Raw genomic sequence first — 19,630 nt, forward strand, 5'->3', positions numbered from 1 at the left:
TGAGGAATTTTAATAAAACGCCAAACAAATTTCTTCGTAACACAACAAGGACCACCAAGGATTTCTTAAATCGAAGCAGTCAATAATCCACTGAACCACAGAAAGCCTGTCAGTAGAATGAAACATGTGACAGCCGCAGAGTGTCTAACGCAAAAGAGAAGCTTAACAGTGTCATAAAAATCAAACTAGGTCCTTATCTTTCTCCTCCAGTTTAGTATGCACCGGCAACAAGTAGCTAATACTACTTTGGTCCGTCAAACTTCACTGTCACAGTTGCCTTGTTATGTGACTGTTACATCAGACCCAGTTATATCTGGCAAGAAAGCGAATCTGTATTATCTGTGAGCAAGAACTACTTCAAACTTGATCAAAGATACGTCACAGGTATACTTTTGACAAAAGGAAGTGGTTAATTTTCGACGGCAGCTGAAGAGTCCCATTGCGATAACACTGAATAAATTTCCGTTGCAGGATTCCATTGCGTAAATATCGAGATGACATGTCAGTGAGTTTTCAGTGACCAATTATTTATGGTTTTAAAATAATTCCATAGTTTCGTGTATTGCTGGTTCATATTGATACGTTACTGGTTTTAGCCACAAAAAAAATCTTGACATCTGAGAACATGTATAACTTGGGGAATTCAGATTTTAAAATGACTATTCATCCACTAAATTAGGCAAATATAAATTAAAAATTACGATCTAGATGACACATTAAATTTATTGTTTTGTCTGTGATTACTGCCAGACATTAAGAATTTCTTGAACTGTAACACCATTTAGTAACACCATTTAGTACTTACACAAGTCCCCAGACAGTTATTGATTTATTGAAATGAATTGTATTCAAACAAGACTTGCCATTTTCTACATAATTCAAAAATTGTAAAAATAATCGGTGTGAGTGTCTTTCCAGAATAGTTTTCCTCCTCAGGTATTATAATAAGAAACAAATGTGCTAGCATTAATCTTTAATCTGCAGCTGATACTGATGATGACTAGTTACAAGTCGCAACTGGATGTGGAATTAAGTCAAGGTGCAGCTGAAGCTGTTGTTTATTTAGCATAGATGAAATTTGTATCACATCCCACAGTATGTTTCAGTTTAGCAAGCATACGTGTGTCGATACCGAAGGTAGGAGAATTGATGTTGTGTTAGCAGTTGCATAAGAAGCTTAACTTAAGATTACATCGGCATTCTTTTATACTAACACAGTAATGTGAGATATCAGTGAGGTGTCTAGATCTTGGAACCGTTGCAGCCATCAGATCTGCATACAGTGCTTATGAAGACAACCTGCCCTGCACCTTGCGGCACACAGCCCTCCAGAGTGGATTCGCCTTCGCTGCCTGTGCAAGAGCGCTGTATGCCATCTGGAACCAAAACAAACACAAGGGAATTAGAACGGTTCATTATGTAACCCTTTCTCCCATGTAGCAGGTTAGACATAGCCCTCGAGAGTGGAGGCATTGTTGTTGTGTCTGCAAGACCACTGTGTGCCATCTGTATCAACACTCCTGTCTTGCGATATGTGAGACACAATCTTTCAGAGTGGAAGTGTTACGCTGTGTGTAGGACTGCTGTGTGGCATCTGAAACCAACACTAATACACACACTAATACTACAATAAAAATGAATTGAGAATGAGTCCTCCTTTTTTCAAGTACATAAATTAGTGTTTTGTTTTATCACTCAAACAAGTTTCATCACACTTGTGTCACCCTCAGCACCTTTTTTTATTATTTTCATTTTATCCTACATTTTGTGTGTTTTACGGCTGCCAACCAAAATCAGCCACGGGTTTAGATTAGTACACTGTGAAGGATGTTTGAAAATCATTTACACTGAATTTTTTACTATCCAATCTTTAAAATGTATGTGCTGGTAAAATTCGTGGCATGTGTCCGTTTTTCACCAGCATAACAGGACGCAGTACTTATAACCAAGCAAAAGAAAACGTGCAGCTCAACAGCACGAAAATACATTTGGCACGAAAAAACGAACTTGTCACGACCAAGGACTAGCAAAATACTATAATGGTAAAGTATAAAACGGACATATGCTACGAATTTTACGAGAACATACATTTTAAAGGTAGGATAACAAACAAAAAATTCACTGCTGACGATTTTCAAACATCCCTCATGTTTGCAGATGACATGGTTTTTTAATGTAGACCTGCATCCGGTTTAGGTCGGCAGCCACGGGACACACACAGGGTAAAATAAAAGGATAATAGTAAAATAACACTGAGGATGCCATTACTGTGGTTAAAGATGTTTGAGTGATTAAACAGAACAGCAATTTTTGTACTTGCAAAAATGCGGACCTTTCCCTAATTCGTTATTGTTTTTCTGCATGCACTGGAACCGAGCTAAGAACTTCAATATGGTACTGGCACAAGAGCATTACAAAGATTCATTACACAAATCATCCAGATCCATAGCTGCAAAATACATTCGAAATCTTTCCATCAGCAATACAAAAAGGGAGCCAAGCATAGTTGTTTTATCAGCCCCCTCGCGCATTCCAGACCCTTTATCAACAAACCTGCAAAGTGAACTACAAACGAATGTTCACCAGTATTTATCCATCATATCATCTCTACCTCTTCCTTCCCTATGCCACACCTCATCGGGATTTCTCTGTTTTTTTTCTCATTTCCCTTCATATCGTGACTCTGTTCACACCCCAATTCGCTAATATCCACCGACCACACACGCAACTGTGCGTTGTTCACTCGTTTTCGAGTGGTTTTCCCACGTAAAGTCCATGCCTCATTTCCATAAGTGAAAACTGTTAACATACATACATAGAAAATTGTAGTTCCAGAAACATCAGAAGTGTATTTTTTTGCTCTGCGTACTTTGGAAAAAGTACTACACATCGTTTGAAAAGCTCTGTTATTTTCTTTCCCTTCTATTTATCCATCGTGTTCAAATGGCATAATTAAAGTCAGAAACAGTTCCATGAACTTACTGTTAATTTGTACAAGTTTTCTTTGAATGTTAGTAAGACATGAACTTTGTCTTATTCTAACAGATATTTCCAACAGGTTCTCTTGAGATCTTCCACTTGCCGTTGAAGTTTATCTGCACTACAGTAAACAGTAAAATTTCCTCTGCAAAATGATAAATATAGCTCACCCTATGCAATGTGTGACATTATACATTGAACGTTTGCGTCTGAGGTGGGCGTGTCCCACAGCCTCTGAACCAGCAAGGGGAGGCTGCCGATGCGTGTGACTCTGTCAGACTGGCTTACCGCCAGAAGTCGTGTGTGATGGGTTTGGAGACTTATCGCTACGTAATATGGCGGCCGGGCTACTGAAATTTTACGAGGGTCAGTCAAAAAGTAATGCCTCCTATTTTTTTTCTACGTTTAATTGTCAGGAAATTTAAATGCAATTACATAGGTTGAAAACCACAACATTGAGGATCATTTTGTCATTTTTCAATGTAATCTCCGCCCATCTCTACAGTTTTGGTCCATCTTTGAACAAGGGCATGTATCCCAGCATGGTAAAAATCACAGCTCTGCTTCCTAAGCCATTGACGCACGGATGTTTTGACGGCCTCCTCATCTTCAAAATGAATCCCACGATGAGCTTCTTTTAGTGGCCCAAACAGATGGAAGTCTGATGGTGCCAGGTCAGGGCTGTATGGGGGATGAGGCAAAACTTCCCATCCAATTTTGACACTCTCGTCAGAGGTGTGACGACTGGTGTGTGGTCTTGCATTGTCATGCAAAAGAAGAACATCTGCCATTGATTTTGTTGGGCGAACTCGCTGAAGACGTGCTTTAAGTTTTTTGAGGGTTGTGACGTATTGAACAGAATTTATTGTGCATCTCTGCTCCAAAAAATCAACCAGAATCACACCCTCTGTATCCCAGAAAACTGTTGCCATAACTTTCCCTGCCGATCGCACAGTTTTGAATTTTTTCTTCCTCGGCGAGCTTGTGTGACGCCACTCCATTGACTGCCTCTTTGATTCGGGTTCAAAAAAATGCACCCATGTTTCGTCCCCGGTCACAATTTTTTTCAGAAACTCATCTCCCTCCAAACGGAAGCGCTGCAAGTGTTGGGAGGCTATTGTTTTCCTTGCCTCTTTCTTCTGATCGGTTAACATTCTTGGAACCCACCGTGCACAAACTTTTGAGTACCCCAATTGTTTAATAATCGTGATCACACTACCTTTACTAAGAGAAATAATGCGACACACTTCATCTGCAGTCACCCGACGGTCACCACGAATGATGTCATCAACTTGCTGAATGTTGTGTGGAGTCACTGCACTCACCGGCCTGCCGCTCCGCTTTTCGACAGTCAACGGTGTTTGCCCTTCAGCTTCCTTACAACGACGAACCCATCGTCTAACAGTGCTGACATCCACTGTCACAACACCATACACCTTCTTCAGTCTTTCATGAATGCGTATGGGCGTTTCACCTTCTGCATTCAAGAATTCAATCACACAACGCTGTCTCAAACGAACATCGATGTCGGCCATCTTACAAACTTCTGCTGTGCTGCCACCTGTTGACACAGAAAGTTACTACTGCAGTGGATTGCAGAAGAAGGTTTGAGGAATGGCGCCAAATTCAAATTTTTCACTTAACTTAATATTTTTAAGTAGAAAAAAATGGGAGGCATTACTTTTTGACCGACCCTCGTAATATAGATACATGTTGTGGACACCAACCAATTTCTGGAGATGGACAACACGGCATATTAAAAAGCATGACGCCCAGTTCATTTCAGTACACATCTGTATAGGTCTCATACAAATCGCTTAAGATACTTGAAGTTGAACGAATAAGTCACATGCAAATCGTTAGAAATTACCAACAGTTTACTAAAAAATTGTGCAGCAGTGATCATTATGTCAACTTAAGAAGGCCTTCAAGACAAATCAAGAATTAAACTTGTATTTTCCAGTAAAGAAATACCAGGACCCTGCAGTAAGTAATACAGCATATTCTTTCTTGAAAGCAGGTTGATCTTATTCAGTATTCCATTACACCATATTAATTCCCGGATTCCATTATACCATATTACGCCCCATTCTTTTGCCTAGAAAACACTATTTTTCAGCATAATCTCCCATCAAAACGTGGCATTAGGCCATCTTACTGGTAGGACCTGCGTAGCTGCATGGTACCGCTTTACTGCTACACGTCGAAGCCAACCTATTGTTGCCTCAATAATCTTCCCAACACCCACGCACTGATCCCGCAGAGTGCATCCTTCATTGGGAAAAACAGTTGGAAGTTGGAAGATGCGAGATCCGGGCTGTAGGGTGGACGAGGAAGAACAATCCGGTGAAGTTCCGTGAACTCCTTTAGAGTGCGCAGATTTGTCTGAGGCCTTACATTGTCATAGAGAAGGAGAACCACGTTTGCACTTTTGCGACGAACGTTCCAACATTGCAGGAGTCACAGCTGTGTGCGGCCAGCCGGCGCGCGGGAGAACGGACGACCTTGTTGCGATGATGACATGCGCCTTGCCCAACAACTCATCGTGCTTTTGTTCACTGCCACGTCTTTGTAGACAATCCGCAATCGCCAACGTATATCTGCGATGCTCTGGTTCTCCGCCAACAGAAACTCAAATGACAGCTCTCCGCTTGGAAAGCACCTCCATTACAGACGCCATTTTGAAGGCTATGTATAATGAAGCCTCCTATCGGGACTTCATGAAACAACTGGGAATATTATATGATCTCCCGCAACAAATTTCACATTTTTCAACCGAAATTGGCCGAGAAAAAGGGTGTTGCATTACTTACTGAACGCCTTCATAATACAATGACAACTGACAATTGTATAGAAACTCAGTTTGAAACGAAGCTGATTCAATACGCAAGTAACCTAGACATAACAGAAAGTACACTTTCAGGAACAACAATCATAGAATTTGTAATGCATTTTTTCATTTGTTAGATTAATTACAGTCGATTAATATGTTCCCTATCAAAATCGGCCGTATTTGAAATTGTGCTGTGTGTATTTTAAAACTCAGTAGACCAAAGGAAGGAGCAGTTAATTTTACAAAAGAATGGAGTGCCCTTTTACTTTTAATATCTGAATTTAAGGAATCGTTAATTATTTAATGAAAGTGTGTATCATAGCGACTCTCTTTTTTGTTAAATATTAGTAAACTATTAATTGCGTAAGCTCCTGCATCAGGTTATTTTAGTAAGTTCGAGTCAGCCACACTCTTGTGTTACATTTATTTTGTGATTTAACTAATGATTTATTACGAACTCCAGCACTCTTGGCATACAGTATTACAGCAGTGCCTTCAGTTTTTGGGGTTTCCCACGTGGTCTACGAACTTTAACATTTATTAAAGGTGCAATGTACAGACATACTTCAATAGTGAGGAAACGGAGACAATTTTAGCTTACGTTATACATCATGAACTGATACAAATTGGCGTATGAAACTTTTCCTTCAAATTCAGTGACATTAACATAAATAGTTTCGTCTCTTCTATGGCGATCGACAGCCATCATTAATCTAGTGCTATGTTATGTACTTATGTCTACTGTGACGGGAAAAAATAGCAACACTAAGAAGGAGTTGTGCAACTTAAACGAATGTTGATAGGCGTGCTTCTACATCTGAAAGATGACGTATATTCAGATTTCGCGTCAGTTACATTAAGTAGCGCTAGTATCGCGATATTGCAGTAAGACTTTGTAGGAATGTAGCCATCGTGCATGACCGCTGGCAGTTGTGGCCAAGAGACTGTACGGTCGCAAGAAGATCGGACTCTGGTGGACCACATGGCACTACCGACAGGGAGGCCATCATACACTCCTGGAAATGGAAAAAAGAACACATTGACCCCGGTGTGTCAGACCCACCATACTTGCTCCGGACACTGCGAGAGAGCTGTACAAGCAATGATCACACGCACGGCACAACGGACACACCAGGAACCGCGGTGTTGGCCGTCGAATGGCGCTAGCTGCGCAGCATTTGTGCACCGCCGCCGTCAGTGTCAGCCAGTTTGCCGTGGCATACGGAGCTCCATCGCAGTCTTTAACACTGGTAGCATGCCGCGACAGCGTGGACGTGAACCGTATGTGCAGTTGACGGACTTTGAGCGAGGGCGTATAGTGGGCATGCGGGAGGCCGGGTAGACGTACCGCCGAATTGCTCAACATGTGGGGCGTGAGGTCTCCACAATACATCGATGTTGTCGCCAGTGGTCGGCGGAAGGTGCACGTGCCCGTCGACATGGGACCGGACCGCAGCGACGCACGGATGCACGCCAAGACCGTAGGATCCTACACAGTGCCGTAGGGGACCGCACCGCCACTTCCCAGCAAATTAGGGACACTGTTGCTCCTGGGGTATCGGCGAGGACCATTCGCAACCGTCTCCATGAAGCTGGGCTACGGTCCCGCACACCGTTAGGCCGTCTTCCGCTCACGCCCCAACATCGTGCAGCCCGCCTCCAATGGTGTCGCGACAGGCGTGAATGGAGGGACGAATGGAGACGTGTCGTCTTCAGCGATGAGAGTCGCTTCTGCCTTGGTGCCAATGATGGCCGTATGCGTGTTTGGCGCCGTGCAGGTGAGCGCCACAATCAGGACTGCAAACGACCGAGGCACACAGGGCCAACACCCGGCATCATGGTGTGGGGAGCGATCTCCTACACTGGCCGTACACCTCTGGTGATCGTCGAGGGGACACTGAATAGTGCACGGTACATCCAAACCGTCATCAAACCCATCGTTCTACCATTCCTAGACCGGCAAGGGAACTTGCTGTTCCAACAGGACAATGCACGTCCTCATGTACCCCGTGCCACCCAACGTGCTCTAGAAGGTGTAAGTCAACTACCCTGGCCAGAAAGATCTCCGGATCTGTCCCCCATTGAGCATGTTTGGGACTGGATGAAGCGTCGTCTCACGCGGTCTGCACGTCCAGCACGAACGCTGGTCCAACTGAGGCGCCAGGTGGAAATGGCATGGCAAGCCGTTCCACAGGACTACATCCAGCATCTCTACGATCGTCTCCATGGGAGAATAGCAGCCTGCATTGCTGCGAAAGGTGGATATACACTGTACTAGTGCCGACATTGTGCATGCTCTGTTGCCTGTGTCTATGTGCCTGTGGTTCTGTCAGTGAGATCATGTGATGTATCTGACCCCACGAATGTGTCAATAAAGTTTCCCCTTCCTGGGACAATGAATTCACGGTGTTCTTATTTCAATTTCCAGGAGTGTATTTGGCGTATGGCTGTGACGCATCGACTCCATCTGCAGTAGCAATCTGAGAAGAAGTTGGCACCTAAGTGACAAAACGAACTGTTACAAATACGTTACTCCAAGGACAGCTAAGAGCCAGCCACCCTGTAGCGTGCATTGCACATATCCCAAACCGTCGCCATTTGCGGCTTCAATGGTGACAAGCAAGAGCTCATTGGAGGACAGGATGGAGATCTGTTGTGTTTTCTGACAAGAGCTGGTTCTGTCTAGGTGTCAGTGATACTCGTGTGTTCGTTGACAGGAGCCAACTCAGGAGCTGCAACCATCCTCTCTACATGTTAGTCACACTGCACCTGCACTTGTACTTTCAGTCTTGTGTTTCGACACGTCGAGCTGCCAAAACAGCATTCCACGGAACGTTTTCAAACAAGATAACCCTAGCCCACGTACCGCTGTTGTCAGACAACATGCTCTACAGATCCCTACTCCTGCTCGATCACCAGATCTGTCTCCAATAGAGCACATGTGGGACATCATCGGACGACAAATCAAACGTCATCCACAAACCATGTTAACTGCCCTGTACAGACCGACTAACTACAGCAGACGTGGACCTCCATCTCACAAACTGACATCCAGTGCCTGTACCACACAATACATACACGGTGCTTGCTTTGATGGTGGTGGTGGTGGTGGTTAGTGTTTAACGTCCCGTCGACAACGAGGTCATTAGAGACGGAGCGCAAGCTCGGGTTACGGAAGGAGTGGGAAGGAATTCGGCCGTGCCCTTTCAAAGGAACCATCCCGGCATTTGCCTGAAACGATTTAGGGAAATCACGGAAAACCTAAATCAGGATGGCCGGAGACGGGATTGAACCGTCGTCCTCCCGATTGCGAGTCCAGTGTGCTAACCACTGCGCCACCTCGCTCGGTCGTGCGCTTGCTTTGAACGGTCTGGCGGTTACACCTGTTTTTAATGTACCAGCACTTCAAATTTGCAATGGCTTATCTCGCACCTACATTAACCTGTGATCTTGCAATCACTGAAATGTGTTAACTAGACAAATTTTTTCCCGAAATTTCATTACTGTACATTGATTATTTTTGGTGTTGCTATTCTTTTTCCCATCAGTATATTTAGATGCAGCTTATGGACGACTTCTTACTAACAGTAAGAGATTTAGTCACATCCTCCGACCTCCCTATCGCCTACCCCCCATGACCCACCTCCCCTAGGATAACGTAAAACAAGGAATGTGGTTGCATTTTAGAGCTCAAATCTCTTTTTTTATTTTTAACAGTATATAGAGTTTCATTTTCGTATTTTGTTCGTTATTTAGACACAACACAGAGAAAACAGAGAAAAAAATACTCCGACAACGTTTAGTCTCTTGCACTGGATGGAAAACTGTTCATATTTCAAGCAGAGACCCCATTACCAAAAATTCATGGTTTGGTTGGTGTGGGACGTTGAAATTAGAAACAGTCCACATATGGTATTGGATCGGTGTTCCATGTTAAGAAACAGAATAGCAACTGCTAAACGAGCGCTCCGAAATATTTTGCCTAAATTCATTATATCTGGCAGGATTTCCGAGTGCGTCTTAGATGAATAGCTTTCCTTTTCTTGCGTGAATTTACTTTTGGTTCGATCATAATAGTCAATAGTATTTGAATTTATTCTAGTACATGTATGGAGGGGCATATGGCGAAGGGACTGGCGATTTCGATGCCCCTGTTGGTAAACATCGACAAGAGCCGGTTGCCCAGAGGTTGTATGAAGATTCTGTTCCCTTTCAGGCATCTCCAGAAACTACGTTAGCGGTCGTCAGGGGTGAATATGGAATATACCTTGATGAGAAGAAGATGTAGATGACAACAGGATCCTCCAGGTTTCCTAGCATGAGAAATAAGAGGGAAACCGAGGTTACTCGGCAATTAAGAAATCTAAAAGCCTTCACTGCAGTGACTAGTATTCTTTCAAATATGTGTGATCCCCTTGTAAACGCGTTGCTGCTCCTAATTCTTGTCCAAAAATGTCAGAAACTTTCTTTCTGCAGAGTCTGCAGGGATTCAGAGGTCTCCTAACCTTTACAGGCGTATAAAGAGCAGTCCGAACGTAATTTACATGGAAAGTTTGGATAAAAACATAGGCCATCTGCATCCTATGACCTAGGGATAATTTTCCACCTTTCCTTGCCTGGGCTAAGGTATGCTGTAACCGTCTGTCAGGAAACCAAAGCGATGTTTGGATTTATATACCCAGAAAAGGCGAGTTCCTTCATAACAGCAAAGTATGAAAAGCTAATAATTTGGAAGCCTACGACCCTTCTTTGGTTGCTCGTGAGTAGGGAGTAATAAGAAAAGATTTTAAAAATCTTGAAGAACCAGAGATTTTGAAAGTCGTGCAGTCTATATTTTCAGCAATACGAGTTAGAAGTATTATGTAAGGGATGGTAAAGAATAAACTGTCAACCTACAGAGCTGCTTGTTGACCTTCAAGCCTCAAATTTTAACACGTGCTATATTTGTCCATGGAACTGGATGTCTGGTAGATCCTTTTATGCCACCTGCCATACAGTGCTTCATATGCCTCCGATACGTGCATATCAGCAAACAATTGTTGGTCTCAGATAAACTGCAGCAAATTTAGTGGGCTACATTCCGTAGACTTCCATACTTCGTCTCTCACTCTTTGAGGTTGCTGTGGCGGTCAACACCCAGCCACAGGTCGATCCTGTCCTGAATATCAAAGACGACAAAGAGCTCTGAAACTAGCAACATCTAATAACACAGACTTCCGGCTGCACTGAACATTAGCTGTACGCCAACCTTCCCTTCCGTCACAGAGGGATATCATATTCATCCTGTGCCAATCTTTTCTGCTCAAACAAACAACAGCACGCCAAATTACACAAATAGAGAACTTTTCTCGCCAAGCATACAATGTTATTAATACGCAAATGGGATCGTTGCTAAACATGTTAATGAGGCTCTTCAGACAAACATGCCTCTGTTGACATGCAGAAGTAAGAGAATGCCATGATGTAAATAAGCTGTATTAAGTAGATTGTTTTTGTAGGTTCTGGCTCACTGGCTCACCTTTATAAAAAATATTATTTTTTATTTTCCATAAAATTGATCTAATTACCCAGAACCAAAAAAAACAATCTACTTTATTTACTAAATAGAACCTTTAACAAATGCTTTATTAAGTAGAATAATTTTAATAAAGTACTAAAAAGTGACTTATTTCACATACATTTCCCATAGGTGAATGTAATAAATTAAATATAATATATGTATATAATATATAATAAATTAAATATATAAAATTATTTACTTTCTGCTTTTGCAGCCACAAGATTATTATGACTGTAGTTTGTTAAATTTTTTAAGATAATACTTATTTATAGTTCTACCACATTCACAAGTAACTTTAATTTTCTCACATTCTTTACAGCATTCTTTGCAAACATAACAATGTCACCCTGTCCGATATTTATCTTTATAAGACTCCTCAATACTTTTTTAAATCATACATTGACTACACTGTCTAACTTTGGTTTGTGATGTCCATTTAATGATAACAAAATTAATGAGAAAAATTATATTTTAAAAATTTTACATTGTGAACAGAAGTAAATAACTGAAATGTATTATTTAACAAAAGTGTTGTGTACATATTTCTGCATAGTCAGTGCACACACAAGTTTCCCAATAGAGCACGCCCTTCTAACCACAACAGCACAGGCGCACCGCTCGTCCATCTCCACACTACGAGATGGCACTGCCATAAAGACGGACCAAATTCTGCATCCGCCAATCCACATATTAATATGTAGCACAGCCAATGAGATTGCTGCTAATGTAGATCCTTTTCTCCTCACAGATCACACCCGCACAGTGATACCTGAATGCACGAGGCATTATAACAAGTGTACAGACCTCCGTTTAGTCAGTCTGCTATAGCCTGCATTTGTCTGTACCAGTCTATAGCCAAGTTTCAGTCTGCACCTAATAAGATTATCATATTCCTGTACAAAGCCATGAAGAGAAATGTATAGACACTTTGTCAAGTATCAGAGATATGTGAGAATAAGATTAATGTACCAAGACCAAAGGAACTTCAGATTGTCAATTGTAAATAGCATCCAGAACCAAGTTAAGTTATTTTTATGCTTGTTATTATTTTACTAAATGTGTGTGAAAATTAATGAAGTTCTGGTTAAAGATGGTCACAGTCAATCTGCTACTCTAAGTGTGCAAGTGGCATTTCTATCGTCTGACCTGACGGTAGAAGATAAACACGCCACGATAAGACCACGAGGCATATTGCTGACACTCACCTACATCGCTAGAGCGATAAGTCAAATAATCTGATGGCGTGTGTGCCATAGCTCTTACAGTACCCACACCACAAAAAGTAAATTATTTTAATCATATTACATTGTGACCTCTACATCATGAAATTCATTATTTCTATTATTTTTAAGTTTCTTCATTCCTTTATATTTTAATTTCATTTGTCATTTTTTTAATTTTTTCAAAATCAAAATCATCAATTAATTTAGAAAATCTATATCCTAAATTAGTCTTAAAATCGTTATTGAGTTCTAGACAAAGTTGTTCTCCATATCTACTATTTAAATAGTCACAGTTCATAATATCATAACAAACATTAACCTGTAGCACACTTATTATTTTAATCTCGTTCATGACACTTATGTGGTTGAGCTACATGATTAAAGTAGTTTCCATTTATACAGAAAATTTTTTTATAAGTTTTACAAAAACAGTTTATTGTAATTTTGAACTTATAGCTAAATGATACATTGAAAATTACATTTTTTATTTTTATAAATATAATAAAAATTATTTCTTGTAAATGAAAAATCTAAACAAAGTGCAAGCTAAAGCAAAAGATACTTATGAACTAATTGAGCGCAGTGATGAAGACACTGATTGTACTATTTGTTTAAGTAATGAAAATAATAAGATGTTTGTCAAAGGAAGCTAGAAGTTATTTTTCATTAAGAATGTGTTGAGAAATGGTTAATGTAAAAAGAAAATTATCCATTTTCTAGAACTATTATTAAAAATTAAGAACCAGAAACAGTTAAAATAATTGATATTTATGATTTGTTTGATGCTCAAGATAAAGCAGCAATTTATGGTGAAGTAGCAGTATATCACAATAATACTTATTAATTATATATTTAAAATTGTAAAAATTATAAAAATTATAAAAAGTTACATTTTCAAAAATCTAATAAATTTTTTTCTCTAAGAATGGAGCAGGTTCAACAAAGTATTCTGTGAAATTTAAATTTTGTAAATATTGTAGTACAGAAAAATCAATTGTTAATTTTACTTTAATAAAAACACAAAAGATGTTTATAGAACTATATGCAGACCATGTATAAATAAATACGTGGAAAAAATTACAATAAAAATCAAAATCCTTGTGTATGTGGAAAAAGTGTTGCTAAATCTTATTTCAAAGATCATTTATGGCGAAACCCAAGTAAAGAACAATGGGTAATGAAGAAAAAATCGACATCTACAATGAATAATAAACATGTTGTAACTGAGAAAACATCTACATCTGCAAAGAAATGTAGAAGTTGTCAAGAAATTAAAGATTTAAATTGTTTTTATATAAATCCTTCACATGAAGATAAATATAACAATAACTTTATGAAATGTACTTTATAATATATTAAGAGAAAAAAGCTAATGAAGAAGCATCTTGAACTTAATGATTAATTGTCTATTAAATAATAATTCTTTATAATTAATTAAATAAATCATTAAAACGAAATTATTGCTAAAATAAATAGAAAACTAATTGATTGTTAAACAAAATTGTAAATAATTGTATTTAAACAAAATAATAAACTAATTATTAGTTGAATTAGATAGTAAACTGATTCTTTTATTAACGAATTCTTTTTTATTTTTAGCTATAATTAACCAAATTTTAAAAACTTATTGTTAAACTAAACAAGAAACTAATTCAATATTTGATTAATTGTCTGTTAAATAATAATACCTATTCATCTATTACATAATTCACATTTTATTAAAAATATTTTTTACAAATCTAATGAATTTGTTTGTAATAAATAAAAGAGCAAAGGGAAAGATACATTGCTACACAACTAGAACAATTCATTGTCACTAGACTTAGTGAATTTAGTAAAATAAATACTTTACGAGGTATTCGAATTACAGAAAGCTGATTTAATTACATATATGATTAGTAATCATTCAATTAGTAATGATGATAATCCAATTATTGTTAAAAATAATACACCTGATCACAGATTTGATGTCGCTGAAGAAAGTGAAAATCAAACAGAATTAAAGTAAAAAGTGAAATACTTAAAGCAAAAGATGACTAATTAAAATTTTTTTGGAAATTGCTGACACTTATTTAAAAACTAATTAACTCTTAAACTAATTCTTTATAAAATTACTTTATCTTTGCTTATCCAACTGTTGTGTGTATTATCAGAACCTAACCACTCAACATCAACTTTATCTCCCTTCTTTTGTAAAACTTTTTCAACTATGTATACATTTGGACATTCTGTTTTCTGTAGTTCTTGTTCATAAAAATTTCCTTTTATATCTTTTAAATTATATGTAATTGATTCAGAATGAATAACATCTTCAATTTCAAATATATCTGTTGACCAATTAGCTGAATATCCTTTTTTCAAAAAGACCTTTATGTTTACTAATTCAAACATTATCTCCTTTTTAAATTTAGCATTTTCATTAGGTACAATTCTACTTATGTTTAAATTTTTTCATTTACTTCTATTGGTTTCATTCTTATTGTAGAACGTATTGTGTTATTATATTCATCAATTAGATTTTTAACTAAATTTAACCATTTATAATATTCTTCTAATGCATATTTTTTCCTTAAGTGTTCTGTTAAAATGTTCAACAACACATGCTATTAATTCTGAAAAAGTTGAATAACGACTAATGTTATCTTTATTCATTAATTCTTGAAAATCTTCATTATAAAATTCTTTACCATTATCTGTATGTAAATTATATGGCTTTCTAATTATAACATTTTTTGAAAAGTATCAAATATATTTTTAGCCGTTTTACCTTTAATAGGAACAGCAAAAGCAAATTTTGAAAAACAACATCAATTATTGTTAATAAATATTTTAACTTTTTTTATTTTTGCAATTAGTTTTAAATTACCAGAATTATTTTTAAATTACCAAATCCTGATCAGCTGATCTTAAAAGAAACAACATTTCTTCTTTTAAAATTCTTTCTAATTGGTTTATGTAACTTATTAATTGTATTTTCACGAATATTATTAAAACCTTCACCATCGACTGCTCCAGCATTCTTAGAACTTCGTCCATCTAAAAAATATTTTTAACAAATTAACTCTTTAGATTTACAAATTGTACAAATATCTTCACTTCTTTGTCTTCCACTTTAGTTGTTACTCTATGAGTATTATATGTTTCGGTAAACTTTTTAAACTTTAAATAATAAATATAATTGTCTTTAAGAACTTAATGTGAATTGTAATTATTCATTGTATAGATAAAAAATTATTTCTCCAAATACAATTATATTTACATCTACAGTTTAGCAGAATTGATTGATTATTATTATTTATTTGATACAGCTTATCAGCTACAGTTACTGTTATATCAAAATCATCAAAGTTTAAATCTCTATTTGTATTTTTACCAACAACAGTAATCATTTTAAGTATAAAATCATATTTAAAATTGATATTTTTTGTTCACCACCTGTTATAAAAGTAAAGGCAATTTCTTGTTTATCGTATACTTTATCTTTAAGATTACTTAAGTTATTTAAGTATGGAGTTAAATCTGGTTTTGAAGAATAATCTGAAAAAGGTTTTTCTACTTTTTTTGGTAAAGTAGTTATTGAATTGTGTTAGAATGCTTGTGTATTCAGGTTTTGCAACATATTCCATTTCTAAGAAATAGCATCCTATGCATCAATTGTATCATTTACTTTAGCAAGTCTTCTATTTTTAAAACCAATACATCTTCTAGTGACTATAAAAATAGCATTAAATTTTTAAAATTATTTAATTACATTGGTTATCTTTGGATCTATTGATGATTTTAGTTGTTTAATAGATACTTTCGATTTTTTCAGTTTTTTTCTAAATTGGATGTTGGTGTGTTAAGTACTTGTTTGGTTTGTTTAGTTAGATGTATCTTATTTCCATAAGTGTACATTTATTACATTTAAAATATCATAAAAATTATAATTCTCATGCAGCAATTTTAAAACAAATAAAACCTAAATGGCCACATATCACTCCATCAAAATGTAATATTCTTTCCATATAGTTATCATTATCTTTAAAATAACAAATCCTATAAGTACCAAGATTAACAGATATATCTAAATTTACTATACCACATTCAGTCTCCAATGGTTTATTAGCGACAGCTGAAGCAGTCTTAGAAATGAGTCCTACTTATTCATCAACCATGTATACACCACGAAAATATTTATTAAGTTTTTCGATATCAGAATTACTTTATGCATCAGGATATTTATCAATTACATTTTCAAATTTTTGTTGTTGTCTTTATGCCATTACCAGTGCCAGCTGAAGCAGGCTTAAGGCTGGATCCAACTTTTTCTTCATTTCCAAATTACGTCTCTTTTGTCCTTCTAATTCTTTATCATTTTTCTTTTTCTTCAAAACTACATTTGCAATTGCTGCAGACCCTCCAGCTACTGAACTAATTGTTGCTAAATAAGGTAATGCAGCTAACAGTATTGCAAGAAATCCTCCTTCATGTTGTATTAGTCCTCTATCTCCTTCCTTTTTTGTTAAATATTCTAGAACTTTTTTACAACAGGAATGCATAATGTAATAAGAAAATTTCTATCAGTGACAGCTGAAGCAGTCTTCAGACTACATCCAACTTTCCTTTTTTTTCTTTCTTTTATAACTACCTGTTAAAAATTGTTGAATTGCAATTAATTGTTCATTATTTAACTTTAATTAATTTTGGAATTGTTTTGCATCTCAGTAGCAAACTATAAACAATTGTAAAGTTATTCAGTTATATAGTTAAAAATTTCATATGGATTTTTTAAATAGTTAAAAATTTATAAAGATTTGTATCTAGTTTAAAAAACTACAAAGATTTTTATTATACCCAAACCATTTTCAGCAAGAGGTAAACCAGTACCTAATTTTTGTTTTCCATACATTATTCCTCTAAAAGCTGTTGCTGCTACTTTTTCACCAAATGAAGCATCACTCTATACAATATTTATTTTGCCACTAACTGAATTTCTTTATCAGCTATATGTCGTTTTTCAAGATGTTTATTATCTCTGAAAGCAATATAATGTTAACAAGTTTCATCTAATAGATTTGTACCTCTACCTCCTCTAGCTAATATTTCTTCTAATTTTGTTCCTGGACCACAAAACGTATAACCTGGAAGATGCATTTCAAATGGTAATTCGTTAATTAAAGTATTCACTGATCCTTTTTCATAATTATTACTTTTCCCAAATGCATGTGGAAGATTTTTAAAAATGTAATTAATGATGGAATTCCTTTTGGATTATCAATTATAAAATCACTACATTTATTTCTTAACATTGTGCAATACTAACTTTTTCATTATGATAATCTTTATTTCCAGCCAAGTCTTCACTGTGAATTACTACTAATCTATCAATTAATTGTTTAACAGCATTCATACAAACATATTCAATTGCTCTTACCTGTATAATTTTTAACTAAACCTTTATCTATTTTTTCAGGAGAACTTAGTTCTGAAAAATCTATAGTTGTTTTTCTTCTTAAGTTTGGAAAATAATCATCAACAATTGTTTTTAATAAGTAAATATAATTATTACCCCGAATACAATGCTCCTGAATTATATTATATATCAGTGTCTTTTGATAAATCCACACGCTTCAACTTTTCATTTTAATCATCTATAGTTATTTGTTTTTTGGTTAAAAGTCTCATTAATCCATCTGTACCTTCATTTTTTTTACCAGTTTTTAATTTATCACCATTTAATTCTAAATTTCACTAACATTTATCTTTTTAGTTTCTTTTATCTTTTTACTTTCATTTATCTTTTTACTTTAATTTTCTTCTTGACATTTATTTAATACATCCTTAATTTCAGTTTCACTTAATGTATAATAATATTTTCCAGGCATATCGTCAGACCAATCTGTTATTTTTTTAATTGATGATAAATCTCCAAAAAATCTATATGATGACTATACCGAATTATTTGTTTTTCAACTTACATATTTTCTTTTATTGCTTTTAAACATTATCACCTAAACCTTCAATACCTTGTTTTACATTATCAATAGCATCAATAACAGGTTGATCTTTCTTTTTATATTTCTCATATTCTGTTCTTGGTTGCTTTTTCTGAAGTTTAAATTTTTCTTTTAGTTCTTCAGCTACCTTTATATTTTGTTTAGCTTCATCACAATTTGCAAACATTTATTAAGGAAGAAAAAATATTAGTTATGTTTAATATTTATGTTTATGTTTATATTAAATGTTTATGTTTATGTTGTCAAGAAATGCTGTATTTTATTTCTAATTTTAACATCATTTAGTTTTCTAGACATATCTATTGTTAAAAAGCCAAACTCATCGTTCCAACATTTACTACACATTTCATTAAAAAAACTTTAAATCTTCACCAACAACCTTATGGTAAACATGATTTAAATTTTTATCATCTTGTCTAAATATATTTAAGAAATTTAGAGTTATCTGGCTAACTGTTTTGGTATTTTTGAGTAGGTTTGAGCTAAGTAAAAGCAATATATACTGTTGTGTCTACTTTCTAGTAAAATAATCTCTAACAATATCTTGAAATTCTAGAATGAAGTCATCAAATGCAACAACTGAATTTTCTTCACATTCATCTAACGGAATAATTTCTACATTATTTTCAATAAAACTGACAAGTTGTATGTTAATTTTATATTCAATTTCTTACATTGGTTTACAATTTCATGATATTTTGGTTGATGTAAATTTTGAATAAACATTCAAAAGTTTAATTTTATGCCAATTCAGCCATCCTGGAGTTAAAATATAATTATGAATCATTAATGTTGTTTTACCACAACCACTTGTTCCAGTTGTTGCACATTTTATAGAAGTTAGTACAACTTTACCATGTTTGTTTTTCGTATTATTTTCTGTTATTCTTACTTGTGGTTTCCAGTCTACTTTCTTCATTTATTAATAATTTTTGAGTTATTAATAGTATTTCTCAATAATAAATGAGTACATTATTTAAACTTAGTGATAAATCTTCTATACTTAGAAAACAATGACCATTTCAAATATGCGGTA

The 19,630-nt window shown here is 35.8% G+C and overlaps 1 protein-coding gene across 1 annotated transcript in view; it reads right to left on the reverse strand.

Moving 5' to 3' along the window:
• Window positions 1-1,029: 1,029 nt before the first annotated feature.
• The window catches only part of LOC126336561 (protein quiver-like), a 59,164-nt gene continuing 40,563 nt past the window's right edge, over window positions 1,030-19,630 (reverse strand). The window contains exon 3 of the mRNA XM_050000410.1: window positions 1,030-1,376. Within this exon, the coding sequence (XP_049856367.1) occupies window positions 1,243-1,376 (134 nt within the window). The 3' untranslated portion in view covers window positions 1,030-1,242. The remainder of the gene's footprint in view (window positions 1,377-19,630) is intronic.

Source organism: Schistocerca gregaria, chromosome 2 (genome assembly GCF_023897955.1).
Source record: "Schistocerca gregaria isolate iqSchGreg1 chromosome 2, iqSchGreg1.2, whole genome shotgun sequence".
Classification (NCBI taxonomy): domain Eukaryota; kingdom Metazoa; phylum Arthropoda; class Insecta; order Orthoptera; family Acrididae; genus Schistocerca; species Schistocerca gregaria.